Source organism: Felis catus, chromosome B1, assembly GCF_018350175.1.
Source record: "Felis catus isolate Fca126 chromosome B1, F.catus_Fca126_mat1.0, whole genome shotgun sequence".
Taxonomy (NCBI): domain Eukaryota; kingdom Metazoa; phylum Chordata; class Mammalia; order Carnivora; family Felidae; genus Felis; species Felis catus.
In genome coordinates this window covers 1376462-1400131 of record NC_058371.1, presented here as the reverse complement: position 1 = coordinate 1400131, position 23670 = coordinate 1376462, and the positions used below count along the sequence as shown (strand labels likewise).

Here is a 23670-nt window from a genome sequence, read left to right as displayed (position 1 = left end):
TTAATGCCCTTATATAAGAGACCCCAGAAAGCCCCCTCACCCCCCCGGGTGGGGACTCACAGGAAGACGGAGTCTATGAGCCAGGAAGGACCCTCACCAGACCCCAAATCCCCAGCACCTTGATCTTGGACTTCAGCCTCCAGAGCAGGGAGATATAAATGCTGCTGTTTACAAGCCACACAGTCCGCGGTCATTTGTTACCGTGGCCTGAACAAGCTAGGACAAAGGCATGTGTGCATGGAAGCATGAATGAGTCAATAAAGATTTACTGCTTGAGGAAGGGGGCCGGCCCGGGGAAAAGATACTGTAATTCACTTGGTAACAACCAGGCTCGGAAATTGTGCAAGTTAAAAATTGATATTTAGGGGAAAAGCTAGGGAATGCAATTCAGAAATTTAGATGTAAATTCCTAACATCCTAATTTCCACAAATAATAACTATTAGCAATTTTAAAACTAATTTTGATTTCTTTGTATAGGAATAAAGTTTTAACATGAAATGGTTATATAGTCTTTTGGATGCTCTCTTGACTGATGTTTAACCTTTCCCCCTGTCCTGCCGCATGTGATGGTAACTGTGGATGTCACACCCTGGGGAGGATTCTTGCCCCTGTGGCCTCTGGGCTCCCACGGGTACTGGTGCGTGGGGGTGAAGGACAAGGGGAGGACAGGGAAGGATGGAGAGAGGGCTTCACAGCACTTAGGGTGCAGCAAATGAACACACTGTCACTGCACAGAAACATGGCACCATTTCCACTATTTCTAGAAACTTCTAGGAACTTCCCTTAAGGAAATAAGTGTGGATGTCCATCCAGTTACAAAGCTACATGTCTACAAGATGACCAGGGGTGTTTATAAAAGGACACAAAATATAAATCTCTAAAAAGGGAGTTTTTTTTTTTTTTTTAAAAAAACATTTTGTTTTAGAAAGAGAAAGAGAGCAAGCATGTAAGTGGGGGAAGGGCAGAAAGCGAGAGAGGGAGAGAGAGAGAATCCCTAGCAGTCTCTGTGATGTCACTGCAGAGCCCGACCTGGGGCTCCCTCCCATGACCCTGACATCATGACCGGAGCCAAAATCCAGAGTAGGACGCTCAACCAACTGAGCCACCCGGGCGCCCCATCTAAAAAGGGAGTTCTTTGAAAATAAGTTTTGTGTAATTAAATACTGTGTGACGTGCAAGTGGTTAAATGGTGCGCAGACCAGAAATGATAATGGGGGTGTGGCACTAGACAAGAATATATCCCCACATATGCACCTGCCCCACAGAAGGCTGTGCCGGTAATTATTGCTTCGACATTCAAGTACTTTTTTAAATTGCACAGTCCACCCCTTTTCCTTGTGTCGTGTCTCATATAATATGTACCTACTCTTCTTTGATCATTTAATCTCGCCTTTTAAAAAAATTTTCACTTTGCAGCTGACTTACCAGCGTAAAATCTAGGCCAATATTGCAGTCCTCATAAATGCTTATAAACTGGCAACTCTCTACAACTGATTTAAATATTGCTCCGGCAGAGAGAGCAATCTGATCTCAGTGTGTCTGAAGGTCTTCCCTCAAACCCTTTCCCTGGGAGAAGTGGGCTCTTCGCTTGTAGTCATTGAGAAGGTGCTAAATCAATTCACTTTGACCGCTGACTTCAGATTAATTCTAAAGCAACCTGCTTTATCTTCCTACTTCCATACGCTGCATTATGTGAGCTCTGCAGCACGCGTGCACCCTTAATGGGGCTCAGGAGGAGCCGGAGCCGATTCTCCTATTTCTTTACCAAATCGTTTGTCACGAAGGACAATTTTGGGATTTGCAATGAGTGCCGCTCGCCCCTCCTGTAACCTCACCGCTGTACGGATGTAGCCTGAGCTGCCCTGAGGAGCGGCCACACGTTTCAGAAACGATACGTCCTCCTCCCACAGCCACGGCCGTTAACGTGGATGTGGGGCAGGAGAATGGGAGAGCCGTGCGTTCAAGACAGAAGACCTGTAAAGACCCATCCGCCTCAGGGGCTACAGGCAGAGGGGATTTGAAAAAAAGAAAAAGTCTACGAGTTGGCATTTGTTCCTAATCAGCGACTCTAGCAGCAGTGGGAACGTGACTCAGCCCTTCCCCCCTTCCTCCCGCTGAGCCGCCCTAGCTGCCTTCCTTGCTGTCGAGCAGAGTATCGTCTGTGCCCTTGACACCAGCGTTCCCTGCCCCGGCCCACACTCGAGTCACGCAGGGAACCCTCAGAGGCAACCACGCATCGGAACGTCCCGGCGCGGGACCGGGTCTCCATATTTCTAAATACTCCCCAGGCGGCTCCGGCTAGTGAGAACCACGGTGGACACCCAGTGTTTCCGTGAACGGGCTGAGAAGGATGGCCGGACCCACTGGTGCATGTCCCCGACCGGGGCCACCTCCGCGTGGGTCCAAGTCACGCCACGCCTGCTCGTTCAGCACCACGCGTGGGAAAACTGGATGTGTGTCTGCGAGCTCCTTGCGGCCGACGCTCCCCAGATCCTCATCTTTCTTTCCGCCTCTAAAATCCAACTGTCTTGACATGCTTGTAATCGTCATCCCCTCACGGCCAGACCGCACAAGCAGCTCACCAAACACTTTCTGTCCCTAAACAGTACGGAGGTTTCTCAGAACAAACTTAGGATCCAGCAATTCTAAAAGACAAAGGCAAGGTCCTGAAGAGAGTCTGTGCGTCTGACAGCATTACGCATCGTGGCCTAGAGGTGGAGGTAACACACGTGTCCATTAAGGGATGAAGGGGCAGACTGGATGTGGCCGATTCATACGACGGAGTATTACACAGCCTTAACAAGGAGGGAAGTTCCGTCACGTGCTACGATACGGCCGAATCCTGAGGGCATTCTACAGAGTGAAAGAAGTCAGTCACAGAGCAGCAGATACTGCATGACCCCGCTCAGACCGTGAATCTAAAATAGTCAAACTCACAGAAGCAGAGAGGAGGATGGGGTGGGGGGGGGGGTGGGAAGTACCTGCTCCTGGGTGCGGAGTTGGGTTTGGGAAGATGGGAAGAGATCTGGGGACGGGTGACAATCACCCTGTTGGATGACTGTGAATGTATTCCACGTCCCCGAACACACACATTGAAAAGGGGTCAAAATGATGAATTTTACGCTGTGCATATTTTACCAACACGACAAAATGCCTTGTGTCTGTACAATGCAGCCCATGTCATGCTGCCAGTGAGACGCTCTGACCCCTTCAATCCCTGTACTTACCTCTCCACACTCCGTTCGCGTGACCAGGAACATATTTAAACTCCCCGTCTGGGACTCGGCAGTAAGAACACGGTCGGACCTGTGCTTCCAATGTGATCCCCACAAGCTTTTGGCTTTGTGGCACTGCTTGGTCATCTACGCCCCTCCGGGATGCCGTCCCGTGTTACACAAGGCCCAGCGTGCCGTGATTTAGCCGAGAAAAGGCGTCTCCCCCAAGGTGGACCAGCTCTCAGGGATGCGCCCTGGCTCTCCCCTGAGTTCCTCCTGGCTGCTGACTGTCGGCACCAAATCCCTGCCGGCCACAAAATGTGGCTTAAAGACGCACACCCCTCCTCTGTTCTGGCCCATGTCCCCTGTTCTGAGGCGGTCACAGAAAGGAACCGGCACCACAGGCACATGGTGATCTAAAGACGTCCAGACACAGCACGAGTGGAGGTGAACCGCCAAAGTCCCAGTGACACAAAAGTTGACGGAATCGTACATTCACCGGACGCCTCTTTAGACCTGCTTCCTGGTGATTGCTCGGGGTGACGGAGAGCGCCACCGAGTGGAACAAAAAATAACGCACGCCCATCCACACGAGCCAGTTCGCTCTCTAGTAAGAAGTAAAGATAACCTGGTTTGCATGTTTCTGAGTAAAGAAAGGCTTGTTTAGAACGGCAAGTTAGAACTAAATTTTGAACTTGATCACAGTGGAAAATACTCTTCTGCAACTAAATCTGTATTTATAATCTCATTGAAAAGAAAATTTTTTTTGCTTCTGATTTTCTTTAAAATTTTCTTTTACTACTTATTTATTATTGAGAGAGAGGGACAGAGTGTGACCAGGGAAGGGGCACGGAGAGAGGGAGACACAGAATTGGGAGCAGGCTCCAGGCCCTGAGCCGTCGGCACAGAGCCCGACACGGGGCTCGAACGCACAAACCACGAGACCGTGACTTGAGCCAAAGTCGGACATTTAACCGACTGAGCCACCCAGGTGCCCCTAATTTTCTTTAAAAGAAATCACAGCTTTATCCAAATGGCCTCTTTGACTTTCCAATATTATTCTTTAAGCCAATCAAATGGGCAATAGATTCACTGGCTAAAGGTCTGAAATAAATTAGGAAAAATCCAAATTCAAGCATAAAGCATCCTTATGTTCCATAATTCGGCCCCGAGGGCTGTGACAGCCAGGACCACCGGTGGCCTGGGAGAACAGCTTGGCATCTTTTAGGCCATCGCACAGCGTGGGGCAGACAGCACGGAGCCACGGGTGGGGCGTATTTTCTCACTTGCTGTTGGATGTTGAATTTATTCAACGCTCCACGTGTCTTACAGAAACACTGGCCCCTTTTCACGTAAGCATGATCCACGTCAAGTGACGATGGCCAAAAAGAGCACTGGCTCGATTGTGTCTGTGATGTGGCGTAAAAAGAAAATCTCCACAGGAGATACGCTGTGACGGTCATTTGGAGCTTACGGGCAAGAGGGCACGTGCCGCACTCAGCATCCACACCCCGGTGCGTGCTGGGCTGGCCCGCAGTAATCTGCTGTCTCAAGTCGGGTCAAAGAGCTCGTAAGAACCATAAATGAGGAGCTCTTCCCTTCCTCAGATCCACTGAGAGCAAGTTTTAGTCACAAGGGAGCAAAGGCGAGAGGTGCCATCTCACACACGTATCAATGATGCCAACGGCTTGATGATTATTAATAATAGTTAGCTGCCTCAGCGATTCATCTGTGGTGATTTGGAGCAAACGTGTTCTCACCTACAGCTTCTATAATGTTTACAAACTATTTAAAATGTTCACCACATCTTACTCCGTTCTTGAAATTAGGACGCGCAAAGTCACACGCTTGCTTAACCCGTTTTTGCGGTGGGGATCCCGTCTGTGAGGTGCAGAGCGCCACCCGGCCCGGGGCGTGCCCACCGTGTCTGATCTGTGCAGTCACCGGGGCCGAGCTGTGTACTCTACCTAGATCCTCCTCTGCCGGCCCCGGAAAGCTGATGCCCGGCTGGACCAGGTCCCCGCCCTCTTCCTCTGCAAGAGAGAGAGAGAGTCACTCTTTAATACATTTCAGGAGTGGATGGCAGTTAGCTCAGCGCGTCCCCAACACGCCGCACCCCCAATGCCCGAACACGAGAGATTCGCGCCTCTTTGCTCCAAGGGCACTGCTCAGAGGTCCCTGCCAAGCTGTAACCTTGGCACGGGCGCCCCCTCTATGAACACAGCACTGGAACGTGGTGCATGGCTGTCCCGTGCAGGTGTCCACCCGGGCAGGGCGTCCGTGAGTCTCCGCTATACCTTGGGTTTAATAAATAACAGATAAGAAGTCTGAGCTCTTCTGCAGATTTATTAGACTTTGTCTGCAGAGTCGGCCACACTCTGCTTCCATCCCCCTCCCCCCCGCCCCGCCACCTCCAGCCCCTTGAATCCTGCATGAGCGTTGCACTGCCCAGGATGACACTACCTCTCTTGTCCATAAAGTTCTACACTGAGGCTCCTTCAGCAATATTCAAAGCCTGCAGTTACCGTGTTCACGCCTAACGTTAGTTAATCTTAAGGTCGACATCCCAAACATGAAATCTGTCTCCTTCTGTTGGGAGAACACGTCAGGTCACTGGCACTGATGTTCAGTTGCTCAGTGGCATATACTGCAAAAGCAGACAGCATGTGCCTGCGGTGACATCATCATGTGGGGGTAAAAGGTCTTGGGGGCCATCTAGCACTGCCCTTCCTGCCCAGATGGGATGGCAGGGCCAGGGAGATGCAGGGACCTGGGTTCTTTACCCAGCTGGCCCCTGGGGCACCGGATTAGAGCAGTCTGCTGCCCTAGCCTCCACCTGGGTTGCCCTAGCCTCCACCCGGACCCCCGCACCCAGTCAGAGGTGAGAGGCATAGCTGGCTAATCTCCATATGGAGACAGGCAGCTTCAGGCAAGGGCTCTTCTGGCAATACATTACGTATGTAGTAAATACATACTTTGGCACATATCCCATAAATACAATTTTTCCACGTGCACTCATGCAGGCTTCCGGTGTTCATGAGTAAGTTTTAAGGCAAATAAATATTCCACGCTTAGATCCCGCTAGTAATATTAAATATGGTTAACCATGCTGTCGCCTGCAGAAGGATTCATTCTAGTACATTGTGATCAAACCCACACGGGCTGTCACCATCTTCGGTTCAGCAAATCAGCATTTTCCGTACGTTTACAGGACGTTAAGAAAAGCAGATGCAAGGCTGGCAATGAGAGGTGGTCCCGAGGCGACGGGCACTTCTCACGCAAACCTGCGGTGGCATTTCATGTTATGGGATCTTCCGGCCGTTGCTTTAAAAGTGACATGTGTTATACTTTTGTATATGAGTAGTGTGTGAACTGACTGGGTCAATCAAGTATTTACAAGACAGCTCATTAAAGTCATTTAACGTGATTTGCCCACGCCCCATTTTCCCGCAGCAGCAGCCACTTCGTGCACTTTGGAGCTGTGTCTTCCTGCTCGTGACTGGTCTGCTCCAGAGCTGGCCCGTCAGATGAGCACGTTAGGTATAACACTAGACCAGACACGGCTGTGCTTTCGTCTCTTTAGAACTAGAATGCAACAGAATGCACACTTCTAATTAAATACAGTTGCCATGGCGACCGTGGTCACGCAGCCGCGCGGCCAACTTGGAAGCAGCCTGCATTAGTTGGGGAAGAATGGAATTAGGAGAATAAACCAAAACAGCCAGCCTCCGCCTGCAGACCTCGTTCTCCTTAGCTCAGACACACACGTACACAGCAGAAAGCAACAAAGGGCAAGCTTCCACAGAACGGACTGGAAGGGTGAGTGGACGCTGAGCCGGCTGTGGAAATCAAATGCACGAGAGGCCACCAAGCACACGCAGGCCGCCGACAGAAAGCTCACACGGCACTCACAAAGCTTTAGCCGCAGCTGAACACGGGCCTGTCGCATTATTTCGAGAACATTCCCGGATGACGGTGAGTGAGTTTGAAGGTCGGTCCTGACTTTTTTTTTTTTTTTTTTTTTTTTAATATTTATTTATTTGTAAGAGAGTGAGAGCACGAGCAGGGGAGGAACAGAGAGAGAGGGAGACACAGAATCCGAAGCAGGCTCCAGGCTCTGAGCTGTCGGCACAGAGACCGACTCGGGGCTCGAACTCACAGACCCCGAGATCACGACCTGAGCCGAAGTTGGACGCTTAACCGACTGAGCCACCCAGCGCCCCAGTTGGTCCTGACTTTAAAGGTGGGAATGATTAACTGCCGATTTTGCCTATGCTCTTGTCCTTTATCAGACCAAAACTGAACAAGGCCTAGAAGCAGGTTAACCAGGCGAACCCTTCACAGTTAGAAAACTAGGATATGGGTTGGGGGTAAATGCATTCAAGCTTTCTGGCTCTGGTTTGCCTCCTAGCTGATAAGGCTTCGCTTCAAGTGTGTGTGGGCACAAGCAGTGGCTCCGTCCCGCCTCACCCAACCAGGCCTTGTCTTTCAGCTTAAATGTGTTTTCACCGTATCTGCACCATCTCCCAGCCGGAACCTGACCCAGACGGCAGTGCCGCGGAGATGCACGGGCAGCGCCTGTGTGCCCGCCGCCCTGCCGTCCCCAGCATCTACCCTGGGCGCCATCGGATGTGCGACGGACGAGCTAAGGGGGTCGGGCCACACCGTCCTGCTCGGACACCCGCTTTCACAGGCCTTGGCTTCGATCCCTGGGCCCGATTCAAGGACACCTGCACGCACGTTCTCTCGGGGATCTTTCTTCTGGCCCCGTCCGTGCTCGGGAAGGGAACCCTCTGCCTCACCAATGTCACTAAGGCAAATGTCACCTGAGAAAGAAGCGTGGGCAGCGTGTTGGGCCAGCGGCTCTGCACCGACCTTCTGAACCTGGTGGCCGTGGGCCGCCTTGGCCCAGCGTCCTGGCTTTGTGCCTTCCACGGCCAGGAGGGGCCGGAGCGGCACAGGCTGCGAGAGTGAGAGTGGTACTCAGTGCTAGAAACGAAATGCCCATCTGACATCAAGTGAAAACGTCCGTCGCGGTTTCTTAGCAAAAACAGAAATGTGCCATAGACTGAAAAGTTTTAGAAGCCCTCCACCGACATATTTACACACACGTAATGAAGTCGGTCTTCACTGCCATGACCCCTGAAGGGACACCCCTAACTTGGGGCTGTGAGCCTACAACCTCTCTGACTAGACTCACCTCACGACTTATTTTTCTGTCATCCTGAAAATGACACCCAGATCAGTGCCATCTGACACGGGACCCAGCTTCTGCTGCCCACCTTGGGGCGAATCGTAATCAGGCCTTTGTGTGACCCTGTGTCAGTCATGCTTCTCCAGAGCCAACATTTAATTCCGCGTGCACGAGGCGTGTGTCTAAGATGAGCACCCCACGCACTTGGGTGCGGCCACTGACGCAACGCGACACGGGCATGTTCCCTCACGTCTCTGGAATCACCTGCGGACAAGGGAGGGGTCTGAGATCACTGGGGGCGACACTCAGTAAAACACAGGGCATCATGGCCATCCCATCAGGCATCATGGCTTCTACCCCCTCAGTCACCACAGGAGTGGTGTCAGCACCGTAAGACTCGCTGGAAGGGAAACTGAGGCAGCACAGCATCTGCCCACAGCCAGTCCTCACAAGCAAGGTCAACTGCTCGCAGCATGGACATTTTCCAACAAGGAACATGAGGCCCAGAGAGGCTGAGTACATGACCTGAGGACACACAGCCCCCGGCATCTCCGACTGGTTCTGCTCTCTCTGTCACGTCTCTGGGTCCCTTCATGTCTCCGCCATGACCTGTGTCTGATTCAGAGGGGCTTCTGCACTGACCTTCCTCAAGAGGAAGCCCACTGTCTTGAACTGGTATTGGAATGAAGTAACCCCCCTGAACAAAGGGGCTGAAGACATGAGAGAGATGATTCTGGGCGGGTGAGGGACACTTAGGCTCAAGGGTGCCCCGGGAGACAAATTTCAAGAAGTCCAACATTCACGGAAGTCGGTGGACACCTGCTCATTTCTGCTATGATGGATGCAGAAATCGGGGTCTGGGGAGGGTGGGTGATGTCCCTGAAGAGTCCCGTTGAGCCCAGCCTCTGGCTCTGCAGTTCAGGGATCTCTCAGGCCGCGGCGTGGGGGCAGCTGGTTGGAGGCGTGAGCCATGAGTGACCCTTCATTTCATAAAGACCTGACCTGTGAATTCTTACTGCGAGGCTCAGGAAAGACACATGCGTTCAACCTCTGGGTTTTAAACCCTTGTAAGCACAGGTACAAATTACACCTTTGGGGAAGGGAATAGTTGTCTCTGAATCATGCTAACTCGGAATCTACAATAAGGAACAGGAAAGGCTTCAAAACAGTAGGTAGAAGGGAAAACAATGTTTGTATATGAAAAGGGAAATTGCTCATAAGAAAATATTGGATTTCTCCGCATAAAGGAATCCAATACTGCATTACCTCATAAACAACAAGGAAACAAAATGCCACGTTTTTATCCACTGTGCTTGGCACTCTGCCCCATCTCCCACTCCATGCAGTGTGTGTGTGTGTGTGTGTGTGTGTGTGTGTGTGTGTGTGTGAGCCCTGCAGCTCCCCAGTGGCGGCAGGAGGGCAGACGTGTGTCCTGACCAAGCTGACAAAGGCCCAGAGCAGTGAAGCAACCCTCCTGTCCTCACCAGAACCGTGACTCCATGCTGCATGTTGGAGCACAGCCCTTTGGTGGGACAGCCCCATTCCCAAGTGTGACCCATGCAGAACCCCAAACTACAGAGCAGCACTGGGGTGGGAAGCACGTGAGGAGGGCTGTCCGCTTCTGAGCCCTCTGTGCTGACACCCACGAGGCTCCTCTGCACAACCACAGGGTTGAAGGGCACATGTGGCAGCCCAAGAGCAGCCAGACATTGGAAGCTGACTTCATCTAAGTGTCTGAAGAAGACATTCACTTTCTTTTATTGCAGGGACAGGAGGCTTTGCTCTGATGGGAGTGGAATTGGAAGATGTGCTGTTATGTCTAGGTTTCAAACTCTGGCTCATGTCCCCAAAGGCCATGCCTTGCCCCCACACTGTGCTCAGCTGACCCCAGGTCTTCCCTTGGGGTCAGCCCCACTGCAGGGCTGTTCTGTTCCTTCTGCAGCCCAGGGGCCCATCCCAGCTCACAGAGGCCTTGTCCAAGTCATGGGGCACCTTGCCCTCGGGTACTGCTGCCTCTGTCCATCCAGAGCCTGCAAACTTGTGCTCTCTCACAGTCTGGCCCCCCCGCCTTCTCCACCCCACCAGTGTCAGCCTCCCTCCGGAACGCCACCCGCGCATTGATTAAGGGATGGGACCAGGCGAGGAGGCCGGCGGTCAAGTCAATGAGTCTCCCTGTGAAGCGGAGTTTCCTGGCCATGTGGCTGCAGTCAGGAAACTCCTCATAGACAGAAAGGGCACAGCACAGGGCCTCGCAGAGTCACTGGTGTTACTGGCACGGGCGCAGTGACACCCCAGAGTGCGAGGCGGTCCCAGGCTTCAGGCATGACAATTGGCAGCTGCTTCTAGGACCCCGTGAGCTCCACTGAGAAAGTGAAGTAACCACAAAGTTCAGCAATCCAACAGTCCGCCCAGTTTCTAGAGTCTTCCAGTCTTTAAAAGTTTACTTTAAAAAAAGCATACTCAAGCCTACATTTTAGCCGTTTCCCTAATGACAGGATTTGAAGGCTGCTTAAATTAAGAATTCATTTCTGCTCTGTTAGGACAAAGACACTGATTAGCCTGAATGCTCGCTTCCCCTTCTTCCATTCACAGCTGTGCCATCAGCCGCTACCATAGTGATTACTAATGGCTTTTCTTTGAAAGCCATAGAAATGCTCACGATTTTATTTTGGACCAAGGATCAAGTCTCAGCAGAAGCTGCCCCTAAAGTCTGCAGAATTTTCACTAATAGTTACATGTCACCTAAGTCAGGCTAAGAGAACAACTCAAAGTCACTAACAAGGCAACCCCAACTCTGCTCAGGATAATAAAGGCTCTCAAAGCAGGAGGCAGCTGAGCAGACCTTGTGTGGGTATTAGCACTCACAGCCCTGGCTTTCAGGCCTGGAGGCTTATCAAGTTAAGTTCACCACAACCCCACCACCGTGCACTCACATAAATCACAAGACCATCTTCCAAGGAGTTCTGTTACGACCAACTACAACATCCACTTAACGTTTGCATTTCTCTGGACTTGGGGGGAAAGATTTAAAAATGCTGAAGTGAAAAGCAGACTGTTTCTTATTTAAATATCTGAAGGCTTTGAGATGAAACTATACCTGTCTGCTGTGAAAGTTGAACATTACTCACTTCAAAAGTGACGTTAATTATGTTTTATATAATATGTTTGAAGTCTACATTCCAAATGCATGCGGAGTTAAATCTTTTGCACCACCTTCTGTATTTAATAAGGCTTTATGCCAAAGTTTGCATGAAGATTTGTCCATCATGTTTAAACTGGAAATACTGTTTTACAGACAGAGTGAGGGACATTTTTATAAAGCCTAGAAAAACCTGGCCTTCCTCCCTCAGGTTATTACTGCCCATACCTACATTACATGAAAGTCTCAGAGACCAGCATGAACACTGTGGGGACCAAAACTTGTTCTTTGTCTCTGACGGGCAGCTCATTCTGACGCTGGCTCATGAGGAGTCCCTAGCCAGGGTCGCTGCGTAATATACAGGACCCCCCGTTACATTTGAATTTCAGATAACAAAGAGTAATTTTTTTGTTGTTCTGTCCCATGCAGTATCTGTTGTTTATCTGACACTCAACTTTACCAGGGCACTCTGTGCTTGCATCTGCTAAATCTTGGCTTGGTTCCCCCGAGGGGCTTGTAGGAGATGCTCAGCTAATTCCTATACTTGTAACTATTGAGACGGTCAGCCTCTTTATCCAACCAGTAGCCCTGGCTGTGGGACTCACAGCCAACTTACCGAGGGCCACTTACTAACCCACTGAGCCGGCAGGGCCACCCTAGCTCCAATGAACATCAGTTCCGCTGTCACCCTCATTATCTTCGCCACCTTGTTTTACCAACAACCCTGGCATTTGCTGTGGCCTGAATTCCAATCTATGTCCTCACCCTGTTAGTAAGTCCACACTACATACCAGCACGTAATGACCCACCAAACCCACGCACGCCCCAGAGTTAACCCAAGTCCGTGACCACTCACAGGAGCCCTTTCAGCTGCTCTAATGACTTCAGGACTGGCAGGATGATTCCACCTCAACTCAACGTCACCATTGAGTCTGGGATTAACAACCAATCTATTAACCCTAAATCAACGATGACAAGATATCATCTGAGAAAGTACATTCCGAGGCCCGGGCGGGTTCATTTCGTGGCACCAGGGGCCAGTCTGGTGGGCAGGCAGGGTTGAGAGCCACTAACTTAGTGGAATGAACAAAAGTAATTCATCCAAGGCCCTGATCCCACCCTTTCCTTCTCCAACTAAAGCCAACAGAGTTGGCATCCAACCCCCCACAGGTCAGCTGGGGCCAGCGTTCCTGGGCTGCAGGGACACCCAGCCCAGCCCCACAGTGTGCAGGTGCTCCCGGAATTATTGGCTTCGTGTGAAGCTGGGGAAGGGGATCCTCTGCCTGTTACCACCTCCTCTCCCTCTCTTTGTTACACCACCAGCTGTCGGGAGAGGAGTTTTCTAGGCATTTTAACATTAAAAGAAGCCATGATATTAACTTTCAAATACTCTTAGATTGTGCATTTGGCATGTTGTCTTAATCTTCAATACTGGGTGACTATCTGGTGTCTCGCTTTGTCTGTTCACCCCCCGTAGGATGACTTCCATGCCGGCTGGAATGTGCTGTGATGTGCAGGAGGCGAGAGCAAGGGGTCTTTGCCCTGGGTTTTGCACGAGGGACTGCAGGGAAGCAGTGATGCTCGTTTCTTCTCTAAAAACCTCGGCAGCCTGGGCTTTTGGGTATCCGACTGCAGCAGAACGGTTCACTATGGCACAAAGTGTAGACCGTTAGAGACCTTGCAAGTACTTGAGAGATTCCTGATGTAACGCTTGCGGGAGAAGCATTGCGCAAACCCTGTGTCCTTCGAGGTCCCCGCTTTGCTCAGAGGGCAGACTGGAGGCAATTTACCATGATGCTGATTGGGACCGTCGCTGACTGGAGGGATGACAATAGCGACATTTTGTCGTCCTCTAAACCTCCTGGGCTTTCCAGATCTGGTCCACCAGCCTGCAGTCTTTTATACATATGAAAGAAATGATAAAGATAGTTGCTGTTCCACAGTCTCTGGTAAAGCCTACGTCTGAATTTCTCCTTGTTCACTGGAACGAGATGGTCTGGACTGAAGACGGCAGGGCAACAATACACAGCTTCTGTCCTCCTCCGTCAAACACCGGCATCTACTCAGTGCCGTCCTTCGTGCGTATGGTGGGAGAATCAGTGCTCAGGAAGACGCCCACAGAGAGCGAGCCACTGGTCCGCTCGGCTGGTCGGTCTGTCTCTGAGCGTCTGCCACGTGCGGCCGTGAAGCTGGCAGCCCGTGTGGCTCCTGTCGCCACAGCCCTCTGAGGTGCCGGCCCACGGTTCGGCACAGAAAACTGCTTTCCAGATATTTACAGTCTGTAGGTAACGTGAAAAAGGAGTAGTTTTGTGTGTTTTCTTACCTTCTGTCTGCAACACACACGTAGGGCATCCTGGCATCTAAAGCGGCAGCTTTTGAGCATAACTCTGAGAATGGGTGCGCCTGGGCTCCCTGCAGACCCTGAACACGGTGCGGGGGGGGGGGGGAGCAGAGACGCCTCACACTGCGCATCGGCTCAGCCTGTGGCACCTGCCCCTCGAGCTCCTTTCCAAGGAAGGGGTGAGGTGGTAGTTGCACGGATGGCATGCCCGTGGTCCCTCACCCACCCCAGACTGGAAACCCAGGCCCCCAGCCCCTGGCGCCCCTTTCGCCCGTTATCTCAGACAGTCAGCCTGTGTCTCACTCACTCTCTGCCTGCAGTTACCTCGCCTTGGAGGAGGGTGCTTGTTACCTAAACACGGAAATGAGGAGGGTGATCTTCCAGGGTTTTCGGTAACTAACCTAAAACCCTATAAGGCACGGCTGGCATTTAACATTGTATTAGCTTCAGACCCACAACGTAGTGAGTCAATATTTGCACGCGTGGCCACGCGGTGGCCACGGTAAGCCCTGTTAGCAGTCGTCACCGCACGCCGTTGCCGAAGTCCTTTTGTGAGATGAGCACTCGTACGAGGTGCTCTCTTAGCGACTTTCAGACACGCGACACGGTGTGACTGCCACGGTCACAGTGCCGTGCCCGCGATACCTCAGCTAGAACAATCTCACGACCACTCTGTGTGGGTGCGGAGACCAGGCAGGCCCCACCTTTCTCTCTGGCTCTGAGTCCCCCTTCTCTGTGCTGCATGCCAGCATCAGCCACCTGACTGTCAGCCTGAAGCCGTGCAGACACTCGGGAAAATACTGGGGAGACAAGTGGGTACTGGCACTACCTCTCCCTGGCTTCTGTGCTGTTCTTAGGCGTTCATGTGCCCACAGTCTTCAGTATCATCCTTAGGAAATTCCTCTCTGGAACTGAAATCTGGGCTCAGAAAAGAGCTATGCCCAACTCGTTCATACTAACATGTAAATGGATGCCAGGAAGCCTTCCCTGAATGCTTGCTCTGCATCCAGTTCTGCCTGTGAGTAGCACCAGGAATTGTGTCCTGCCCCAGAGCCACCGGGCGTCGAGTGTAGCCTGTGATGCAGTGGCCTTGAGTCTTCAGCCACTTCCACCCCACCCCACCCTGCACAACAGCCACGTGAGGCCTGGGCCCGTTGGGAACGGGCCAGAGGACCAAATACCTCTAACCGCATCATGTGCTAGTCCTACGTTATTAAAATTCCCCCAAAGCATCATTGAAGAGATGATATTTTCATGCGTACTATTTCACTGAACCGAGTATTTTCCGTCAGCATTGCTGCCTCCTTGTTATGTACGAACACAACACCTGTGGACCTTCGGGGCTGGAAATTCCCACCCAGCAGACACCTGCTGACTGACACTGAGAGCTCGGGGCCACGGTCTGGAGGAAACTCACACAAAAGCATGACTTCCCTACAGTGAGGGAGTTCAGAACCCGCTGATGCACCAGCGGGCGTCCTTCACGTGGGCACGGGACGGTCGGACTTCACCGGAGAATCACCGTAAAAAATGCACTGTCAACTCCAGTAACGGTTCATGATTTATTACGTTTCGTTGTTACAAAGACTTGAATAAACCCATAATTGCATGTAAAATTTATTATATAAATCTATACATTAAAATATTTCATAGCCAAAATGTCATATTTATTTTTATTTTCTGAAAGAAAGCAATTTCAAAGGTTTGATTTGTGGGTGGTTGTTTCAGACCCCGAATCTTTGTAAATACCCGCTTTCAGGACTACTTAGCCATAAAACTGAACTTTGATCTACAGCCCCAGGCCTAGCCGTTGTTCACTATTCCTCTGGGTATTAATAACAGTGAACACCGTTTGTGAAAACATGAAGATGAGACTGGCCACCTATTACTCGCCGACAAACCGTGCCGAGGGCATCGTTCCTCCTGTCCGAATACATCCCGCGTCACGGGGACTAGCAGGCGGCCTCTACCGCACCACCGAGGTGGCAACTCATTGTCAAAGCCTCGGCTTCCGGATCGGTTCCGGTTTAGCAAACTCTGTGGCCCCTGACCTGGGACTAGGCACAGAAGGACGGGGTCACGCTGTGGCGGTCTGGTCACCCAGTGTCATTCAATCACCCAAAGGGGGTCCTATGGGCTCCCAGGCGACACCAGGCAAGTGGGGCAGCGCCGACAGCCGCCGGGTCCGTCTGTCCCCTGGTAGCGCATCCCAGATCAGCTGCCACAAATGCGCGTGTTCTGACACCGTGCCGTGGAGGGACGGTGCTCACACGGCGGGCTCACGGGCAGCGTGTCTGCCTCAGCAGTTTGTGTCCTCTAATGAGAATCCGGAACATGACAGTCTTCCTCCCCCGAGGCACGGAAACCTCAGGAGCTCAAAGGCTGAGCAGCCACCAGACCTGAGGTTTCTGTCTCCCACCTCGGGGACTTGAAGCTCCACCTGCCTGGGTCCAGGTGTGCAGTCTGCACTCCCACCTGGGGGCACAGCTTCCCGGGCCCTGTGGGGTGAGCGCAAACCTGCCCAATCAGGAGGGAGCACATCCCAGCCTCCATGACTGGGGTGAGTAAGCTGAGCCTCGGTCCCCTGTCTGTAAGATGGGGGCAACATGAATGTCAAAGGGGTGTGTGATTTTTATTATTTTTTTTTTAGTTTATTTATTTTAGAAAGAGAAAGAGAGAGGCAGAGTGTGAGTCGGGGGGCGGGGGCGCAGAGAAAGAGGGGGACATAGAATCGGAAGCAGGCCCCAGGCTCCGCCGAGCTGTCAGCACAGAGCCCGATGCGGGGCTTGAACCCACGAACCGTGAGATCATGACCTGAGCCGAAGTTGGGCGCTTAATAACGGCGGACTGAGGCACCTCAAAGAGATGAAGTGAGAAAAACCTACGTAACATCCCCGAGCAGACTATGCGACACTAACACACCCTCAACGTCCTGCCTTCTCCTTGAAAATCCAAACAGCTCCCGGGAGAGGCTATGCCCGCGTCCTTTCCCTTCCAGCATGACAGCTGAGCCACCGAGGGAGGTCTCGGGCCACAGCACGGGGTCGGGGTAGTGAGGACCAGGGGACACTGGAGGAGCAAACAAGGAGCGGAGATCCTGAAGATAAAGACTGTGTATTTGCTGATTTTCTACAAGACACTCGAGCCTTTAAAGGCTCACTCTGTCCCTTCATCTGCGAAATGGGCCAGTGTTTCAGACCATACCCGTCCGTCAGGAGTTGAACATGGGTGCTTTCAAGAAGGACCAGGGAAGTCCCAGCCCCTCTGCCCTTGGGACACGGGGCCGCTGCCAGGTTTCATTAGCTGTCTCCACCAAAAAAGCGTTTACTCATACAATCTCCCACTCAGCTACATGCTGTCCTTCTCTTCTCCTCTGAAGTGGCGTGGTCCTTGTATCTCTCCACCGCTCTCTCGCAAACTCTTGAGAGGTGTGACTGCTCTACGACACGGGTTCTGCATTTGAGGAACAGCCGTGTCCTGCCTGTGCTTTAAGGTGCAAGACCTCAGGAAAAGTCTGTGACTCATTAGCTGTGTTTATACTGCAGAGCAGGTCTGGCTAATCAACCTAATCTAAATTATACTAAAAAGGCTTATGATTAACTGCCCAGATGAGAGAAAAGGAGGAGAAAAATAAGTTTTCACTTATTTTACAAAAATAAGGATAACGGGGCCACTGCATTATAATCATCCCAATTTCAAGCTCCTTTCTAAAGCCTCCCGTCAAGGCATAGTCTTCAGTGTCCACATAACCCCTACGGCTCCAGACACGAGACTGTGGGAGTGTCTGGGTTAATGTATAATGTCCGCCCCAACTTACTCTGTGTCACCAACACTCGGCATACCATTTCCTTAAGGACACCGCAGCCGTGGCGGCAAAATACAGTTGCGACGGAGCAGACGTCATCCAGGGTGCACGGTGAATCATGAAGGGGACACACCTGCTTTCTGGTGCAGGGAGAGTCTGGGTGCAGTCTGCAGACCTGGGGTGAGTGCCAGAGTCTCGGAAACCACACCACCCTCTGTCACTGCCCCACTCCTCAGATGTATGGCTAGGTGGGGCTGGGCTCACTTGCCATCGATCTCCTGGGAGAGATTACGAACCAACACCATGAATGTTTTTGCATCAAACCGATGGTCCCTTGAGAAAAAGTCCCATCAGCACACAGCTCATGTCCGCATCTGTGATACCAGCTGGGGTGTGCACGAGGACCCAAAGACCCCCAGACACCTCACATGTGCATGGAGGGCTCCATGACCCCCAATCATTTCACATCTGCACAGAAGGCCCTATGGCCCCCAAGCACCTTGTATCTGCACAGAGGGCCCCATGACCCCTGATCACCTCACGTCTGCACGGAGGGCCCGACAACCCCCAAACACCTCACGTCTGCACGGAGGGCCCCATGACCCCCAAATACCTCATATGTGCATGGAGGGCCCCATGACCCCAACCACTGAAAGTCCTCTGAGTTTCTGGACTGGGCTCTCCACTACTACCAAATGGTCTGCCCTCAGATAAGAAATTCATGTTCCAAGAAATACGGCCGAAGTCCTCTGGCTTAGGGACACAGCCTACCGTGTGTAGGGCTAAGCCACCAGACTTTGAGTTTCTTCCAAGCGTCTCTGGGCAGTGAAGATCTACACAACTCGTTTTGGAGCCTTCCAGTAATCCCACTGGACTTTCCGTTTCAGACCTGCGAGTGCTGAATTCGGGAGCTCGTGAGGGCTGGCTGGGCTGGGCCAGGGCGAGGCTGCAGGTGTAATGCTGGGGCACGGAGACACTGTAAGAGCTGTAACGGTGTTAAACGTTGCCAGGCAGCTGGTTCCGAGGCCCACGGTGTCCGTCAGGGGGCCCCGTGCCTGCTCTCCGTGCGGCCTCCATGCTGCCTAGGCCCAGACGCTCCAGGGACCGGGCCTCCCCCTCCTCCTCTCCTTCCGGTGCCCTCCTCAACACACCAGCCGCCGAACTGGGCACAGCCTCTGCTCCCCATGTGGCGCCAGCTCCGTACGCGAGCATGTGGATGCCGACCTTTCCTTTAAAGGAAGGATCTTAGTTCTGATCGCTGTTAACAATTGCTACTTTTGAATCTAACAGGCACTAGTCAGTGAACGATCTTGAGCAAATGATGTTTTCTAGACCCACAGACACGTCCTGCTCCATGACGGCGTGTGGGAACTCTCTGGCCTCTCTGTGTCCGTCCTCTGGAGAAGCCCCTGCACGCCCACCCCCCGGCCTCCCAGAGGAAAGGGGGGCGCCCGGTGCACACGGCCTCCCCGCGGGCGTGCGGAACTCTGAAAATGTGCAGGCGGCCACGTGTGGCTGGAGTTCTGCCCGTGGTGGCCCCTCCCCCACTCGGGTGGCGCAGGTCCAATGTGATTCGTTTTCAAGTTCCGGTGCGTCATTTCCTCCTGAAAACCCTCTGAGATTCCCACAAACGTGCAAGTCCCCAGGTCATCACACACGAAGCTTGCCCCCTACTGATGCCTTGGAAACGCCCCAGGCAAGGAGCCACCCTCCTCGCTGGTCCCTGTGCCCCAGGCTCTGCAGGCTGGATGGGAGGCTGGCTGTCCCTGCAGGTGCCGGGGACCCACTGGAGCCAGAGCCAGGAGGGAGGGGGGTGTGGATGCAGGAACCCAGGCCAGCTGCTGGGGGACAGATGGTCCCAAAGGTGCCTCACTCCTCTGCTGGGTGACCATCCCCGGTTTCGTCCATACACTGGAGGGTGTGTGGCCGTGTGGTGGCTTCCAGGAGCCATGGGGCTGGGAGGAAGCCCGAACAAGGCAGGCAGACCCCAGGTGACTTGGCCGTCGGAGTTAAGTACGGAAGCGTTAATCTCGTGGAGCCCTCCTTATTAACTACAAGATACTTTATGGGGCTACTGTGAGCTATTGTGAGAATCATAAAAAATGATATAAATCGCTTAATAGAGCAGACATTCCATAGATTCTACCATTATATCTATAAATTCTTTAAACAGTAACGCAATGAGTTTCAGCACGTGCCAAACTACGTTTTAGATATAAAAACTTCATAAATGAAGCACCAAAACCAGGGTTGAGAACCACAAACATCATGCAGGTTCCTAACAGATACTAATAACTGACGGTAACGAGTCTCAGTTCGGGCGTGTCTAGCATCAGCACGCAGATCGCACGGCTTTTCACATTTCTCTAAGAGGAAAACTATGATCTGGAAAACCAAGTGCTCTGGATTTAAGTGTCTTTAAAACCCACGTATTCTCAGGCACATACCTTGTAATACAACTCGCTTCCCCCAAACTGTCAAGGTGGCAGGGGACAGATACCACACAGCCACAGGGGCCTCTCTGTTTTATTTTTATTTCTTAATATTTTAAAGTTTATTTGTTTTGAGAGCACGAGTGGGGTAGGGGCAGAGAGAGAGGGAGAGAGAGAATCCCAAGCAGGCTCCGTACCGTCAGCACAGAGCCTGATATGGGGCTCAAACCCACTAACCCTGAGATCATGACCTGAGTTGAGATCAAGAGGTGGACGCTTAACCGACAGAGCCACCCAGGTGCCCCATCGTCTCTGTTTTCTGAAGGCTCGGTTACTTGGAGTCCCGTCTCGAAGACGTCAGCAGCTTCCTCCTGAGAAGACAGACCTGATCCCAGCAGGTGTGCGGACGCTGTGGGAGGGGGCAGAGCTTCAGGACCAGCCCCAGGCATCTCCTCCTGGCCATTCTCCACACTGCTGGTGACATTCTACAGCCAGGCGATGGAGACAGAGCAGCCCGGGGTGACAGGTGGTGATGTCCCATGGCCAGGGGACAGGGACAGAGCAGCCCAGGGTGATGGGTGGTGACATCCCGCGGCCAGGGGACGGGGACAGAGCAGCCCAGGGCGACGGGTGGTGACGTCCCGCAGACGGGGGATGGGGACAGAAAGTCCAGGGTGAAGGGCAGTGATGTTCCATGGCCGGGGGATGGGGACAGAGCAGTCCAGGGAGAGGGGAAACTGGAGCCCAGCTGATGCTCGGCACACGGAGGCACCCTAAGATGAGTGTAATTCTCTGGGCCAGCTGAAGAGGTGAAGCCTTTAAAATTCATCTTCTAAGAGTTTAGTGCCTTACAAATAAAATCCTGTAAAACGTAATCTAGTTTTGACTTTTCTTCCTAAGATTTTTCTGGAAGAAGTCTTTGCCAGTGGAAAGAAAAGGATATTTCCCGTCAGGCCTGATGCGGGAAGGGCCTCGCCACCCAGTCACCCAGCTGCTCGTGTGCTCGCGCGCCTGTGCACGGACAGTGTGGGAACGCAAGGACACTAGACCCCGGGCAGGTTGGAACACACTGCTCAGCTTTTTAACAACAACTCTCTTATTTGGCAAACCGTTTATAAATGATGCAATGGGCAGCCACAGCACCAGCGGACCTGGGTATTCACTCCAACAACTATCTTCTCTCCTGGTTTAAGTCATTTCAGAGCAAGGGGTAAGAATGCATTTGCCCCGTCCCTGTTTGTGCATAGTTACTGCTCCGTAGTAACATGTAGCTGAACACAACAGAGGGATGACATCCGTCTCCTGGTCTCTGTCCAGGAAGCACGGGGCAAATTCACGTAAGTCACGTGCCGGCTCGAGAGCCAGAAAGCCCTACATTTTGAAGACTTGGAAACCCCTGCCCCACCTCACGGGGCTTCTCCCATGATTGAACGGTCAGCAGGGAGACGCGGGCTTAGCACAGTTTTGCTAAATGTGCAAGTTAAGTGTCTGCTCACCGCAGAGCGTCCTTGGGAAATTACCGTCCCCACACCAGCACAACCCAGTTTAGACAGGCACCTGAGATACTTCCACGATAAATCCCAAGCAAATAATTACAGCTTCCAAGCCTTCCTTCCAACCAAAGTTCTGCTGTCTGCACCACCTGACTGCAAAGCACCACGGAGTGCAGACACCCATCAGCGTGGGCCGTAGGAGCTGTGGATGAGGCCCCAGGAAGAGACTCTTGCAGAACCAGTGACTGTCTCCATCTCAGGGCTGGCCAACCCGGCACGTGATTGGAAGGATGAGGGGGACAGAAATCAATGATTTACCAAAACGATGATACTGTTCATTGCTTTCAAGAATCAATATGCAGTGGAAGGCACAGCTTTCACTTTTGCTTCATGAAGCACGTCCCCATGGAGTCAACTCTGTCCCCACCCCTTTAACGAGGGGTCTGCTTTTCGGTCACCCATTTACAGTTCCTTAATGGCTCGCGGTGCCTCAGAGTTCTTGCATGCGGGTGGCAAATCCTATCAGCTACTCAGGGCAAAGCTTCCTCCTGCAAAAATGTGTTTTCGTCCAGAAAACAGCTGGGGCACAGGTGACCTGAGCAGGGGCTAATTATCACTAGGATCGGCTTCTTATTACATGTGCCCCTTACAACTCCCATTTGTGGTTTTTGGTGACTGAGCAAAGCTTAGGAAGTCCCTTCGGTCTGTGAAACGGAACCTCGTTTTAGACTCATTGACTCTGACACCCGCGGTCACCCAGGTCACCGGGAAGAACCCTCCCACTTACAGGCGCCCACCTCACCGGGAGCATCACTAGCCTGGCCGCCCCTTGGGTTCTTGGAGCCATGACTTGGTACTACAGGTCCTGGGAGGTCATGGAATTCATCGTCCCAGCGTCACTTGTGGATGCGGATCAGTACGTATCGTCTGGAGGGTCTGCTCTGTGAGTCCTATTTGGGCTACAGTGCGTCTGATGCGTCTGACGCTCGATTTCGCACCGTGCCGAAGCTGTCCTTCCTTCATCTGTACCTGGCTAGCAACTCATCTGTGCTGAGGAAGATGGAGGGAGGAGGGATCTGGCCTTCCTGGTCAGCCACGTAACTGAGCAGGACGCACGTACACGGACAGAGAAACAGAGTGAGCAGTCTTGAGGCGGAAGAGTGGCCAGGGATGGTGGGCAGCTGAGGGCTCACCCAGGCAAGCTAGGAGTCAAAGCCGTGGTCTCAATGTCTTGAAGAACCTTTGAAAATCTTCCAGAAACCACTCGCTGAGAAAACAGGCTCCGCCTGCACACGTCACATCTCACGTGAGCTGAGGAGGGTCTCACAGCTTGCTAACCCCTGCTTGTATCCTCCGGGATGCAAATCCCAGGGGAAGGAGGCCTGGAAACCGCTCCCAGGATGCCACCTGGAGCCCCCGGCAGAACAGGAAATACACACTGTCGGCCCTGAGTCTGTGAACCCATCATAATCCACATACGTAAACGTGAGAAAGGAAACGTCAGGGTCGGAAACGAGCCAGCTGTTTGGGGTCCACGGCCCCCTGTGCACATCGGTACACGGGTAAAGTGTGAGACACCAGATACCAGGTCAGACGGGTGCTTGGGACAGACTGCTGTGGCCCCTGGCGCTCCAGCTTTCAAGCCGTGTGTCTGAGCCAGAACTTCAACACAAGAGCCCCACTCCTCAGTTTAAGAGCAAGTGGAGTGGGGGATCTCACAGGGGATGTTTACAGACGGGGGCGGGGGTTAGAACAGTGTGTGGGTGCACGTGCAGCAGGAATGTGGGGGGCAGCCAGCGTCCCCCAGGATACCCGCCATCCACACATTTACCACAAAGTGGTCAGGGGAGCGGCATTTCTGCTACATCTGTCTGGTATTTTATGTTGTGTTTGTACCTGTCGCTCGGTCCAAATACCCAATCTAAGCAGATAGGCTGGGTCTCCGGTCATGCCTCCTGTGGGCAGATACGCATGCGTCCTGCCCCTCAGGCATGAAGATCTGGGAACCCCTTTCTCCACCCCACACCTCCTCCAAGGAACCCGCCCAGTG

General features: G+C 52.5%; 1 protein-coding gene and 1 long non-coding RNA gene across 2 annotated transcripts in view; one reads left to right on the top strand and one right to left on the bottom strand.

Moving 5' to 3' along the window:
* Window positions 1–23670, bottom strand: part of DLGAP2 (DLG associated protein 2) — a 784363-nt gene that overhangs the window by 164127 nt on the left and 596566 nt on the right. Inside the window, 1 exon segment of the mRNA XM_045055166.1 lies at window positions 5184–5249. Coding sequence (XP_044911101.1) covers window positions 5184–5249 — 66 coding nt within the window.
* Window positions 6846–15549, top strand: LOC109498678. Its single transcript, XR_002155527.3, has 2 exons — window positions 6846–7191; window positions 13027–15549. It is a non-coding gene; the product is annotated as an uncharacterized LOC109498678 (long non-coding RNA).